Genomic DNA, 2764 nt, shown 5'->3' with positions numbered 1-2764 from the left:
TTGTACATTGTGATCCTAAACGCTTTGATCATGTCCCTGTGTGATGTGGACTTACCTCTACAAATGTTTATTTATTATTATTATAAAAGCGAACCATCTTACCTTTAAAAAGCATCGAACATAGATTACTTCAGCTATCAAAACCACAATGGCTATCAGAGCTCCCACAAACACAAAGATCAGAGGTGACGACATATCCTTTAACGTGAAAGTGAAGGCTACTATAATTGGGGACCTTGACGTTTCTTTGGCGTCAATATCTGCAGAACACATAGAACCTTCGTTCAACCATTTCTTTAGCAGGATGGTCAATGTACCATCTTCATGAAGCCTGAGAATGGCTTGGTCCAGCTGGGAGCTGCTCACGACCCCTGAGAACAGAAAAAAGTACTCTTAAAGGGATTGTAAAGATGTTTTCTCAAATTTTTATGGTAACTGTGTAAATTGATTGCATTCAATTTTCAACCAGACGTCTGTGGTTGTTATTCTACTAAACCTAAGTGTTTGATGAGGTCACTATCACAAAGGTTTCTAATGATATCTTAAGACCTTCGTCTTTTGCGCTAATGAAATGGGTTTTAAGTCCTAATGTTCTGGTCTAATGAAATGGATTTTACATCCTAATGGTTCGATCTTATGAGATTTAACGATAAGGACTTGAAGAAATTGGGCTTCACATCCTACGATTTCTGGTTCTAGACACAAATATTAACCTTGACAGTGAAAAGTGAAAAGTGAAAACTCACTGTTGCCTGGAGATGTTGCAAATCCAATTCCTACAGGATTCACAGATTTTAATTTTTTTAAATCGCAGTGCCTCAATGCCACATACTTTGCTGCCTGGGTGTCCATAGCTAATGCCAGATTACCATTTGATATCCGTAACCTCTGTATTCCCTGCGAATAGGACTCGAAGAAGATCCCCTTTCGCTCCGCAAATTTCCATACGCCATAGTCCATAACTTTCAATGCGGCGTCTTCATAGCGGCCTCTGACTATTCCAAGGCTGGTACCGCCAGTTCGCATCAGACTCTCTATGTCGAAGAACTTCAGAATGGAGCTCGACCCTCTGCCTGCTATGACGATGCCAAACTGGAAGCATAGACGATGATCATAATCAAACAGAACAACGCCCAGAAGACACTCAGTATTCTAGCTGCCCAACTTTTTGGAGTATTCCTTTGCCCTACAAGAAAACAAATGAATAAATGGAAAAGAATGAACGAACGAACGAACGACCGAACGAATGAAAGAATGTTGTACCTAGTCAAAGCTGAACCATTAATGAATCCATCGAGCCATTACCGGATATTCTACAATGTCCCTGTGTCCGACACAGTACCAAAATACTGTCGAAGGGTAGGCTTATTTTACGGAGTTATACAAAGAAAATCTTACCATTCGGCTGTTTGTGGTACCGTGTTTGGGTTGGGGTTTCTAAGAGACCAACGAACGCGTCCCTTGAAGAAAGGGCTTACATTCCTTAGTCTCTGGAAAACATATTTACCTTGAAAAGTAAGGGCGTTGATTGTGTACAGAAAACTGTTTTTGATGCTGTATGGAGCGGATGAGTCGGTGATCTTGGATAAAAACCCGTTGGTCTTGGAAACTCTTGGTTGAGGAACATTGGAATAGGGGCTGACCCTACAGATGGTATAGAACAAGATGCTGATGATGATGAAGGCGATCAAGAGGGTCAGCCAGACCTCCGTTGAGAAGGGCTCGAAAATCAAAGATATGGATCGCGCCTGCACTCTGGCTTCTTTGATCAAGTAGCTTATTCCCGAGTTGACGATAGGTTTGGTGAAGTCTAGCACTCTCTCCCGGTCCGAGGTGATATGGAGTGGACCCCCTACATCTACTTTCTACAATATAAAAGATAAAGGGACTGCATTTCCAAAAATCTGGATTTGAACTAAACACTGTGTTTGTGTAGAAAAGACTCAATACATGTCCCCACGATCGTACCGTTGCTAAAGAAACATGACCCTTTATGACCCCGTTAGGCTACGTACCCGTTCGATAAGGCGTTCGACCAGACCATTCCAAGAACCATTTGGCATCTTCTGACCCGGAAGATCATCTTCCTGTAATTCTATTGTATATCTGAGTCCAAGGTTTTCAGTCACTTTCTTCAAAACATCGATAGCTAAGCCAGTATATCGTTTCTGGTCCGACTCCGGTTTGCTCTTGTCTATTATTACGTATGGTGGAAGCTACAAGAAATGGTTAGAAATTTGAGATATCTGATCATTGAATGATATAAAGGAAAAAACAACAACGATAAAAGTTCATTTTTAAGAAGATGAACAGCAATTTTTTCTTAGGGATCCAGGGCTTCTCAAGAGCACCCCCTTTCGGAACATTATCCCAGTGTACATAAGTAACAAAAAGTAACAAGAAGTGTTTAGTTACCTCCAATACACCAACTCTCAACTGTGACTGACGGGCCACCTGAAATTAACCAGGTAAAACTGATGATGAAACACAATTAGCATATATTTTTGCTCTTACCCGACCGACAAGAAGCGTTTTCATGATGGACTCTCTGACCTGCTTTACAGGCGTGGGAGAACTGACCAGCTCAAGCCACCGAACTTTAGGTTAAAGAGCCTTCAAACAAAACCTTCAGTTGCAGCTGATGATGATGGTGATGACAGTGGATGGTGATATACGACGATAAGGATTTTACTTACCCGTGAACGGCTGACATCGTCCAAACTTAAAAACAAAATGAAAGATACTTATGGTAATAAATCTGGTA

General features: G+C 41.2%; 1 protein-coding gene across 1 annotated transcript; it reads right to left on the bottom strand.

Moving 5' to 3' along the window:
- Positions 1-1631: 1631 nt before the first annotated feature.
- LOTGIDRAFT_58059 (hypothetical protein) lies at positions 1632-2156 on the bottom strand (the record flags this gene model as incomplete). The annotated part of the gene is made up of 2 exons (XM_009066652.1): positions 1632-1865; positions 2016-2156. Coding segments are annotated over 2 exons (375 nt in total), but the record flags the coding sequence as incomplete, so codon positions are not given.
- Between the last annotated feature and the right edge of the window lie 608 nt (positions 2157-2764).

Source organism: Lottia gigantea (assembly GCF_000327385.1).
Source record: "Lottia gigantea unplaced genomic scaffold LOTGIsca_79, whole genome shotgun sequence".
Taxonomy (NCBI): domain Eukaryota; kingdom Metazoa; phylum Mollusca; class Gastropoda; family Lottiidae; genus Lottia; species Lottia gigantea.
This window is presented reverse-complemented; position numbering and strand designations above follow the sequence as displayed.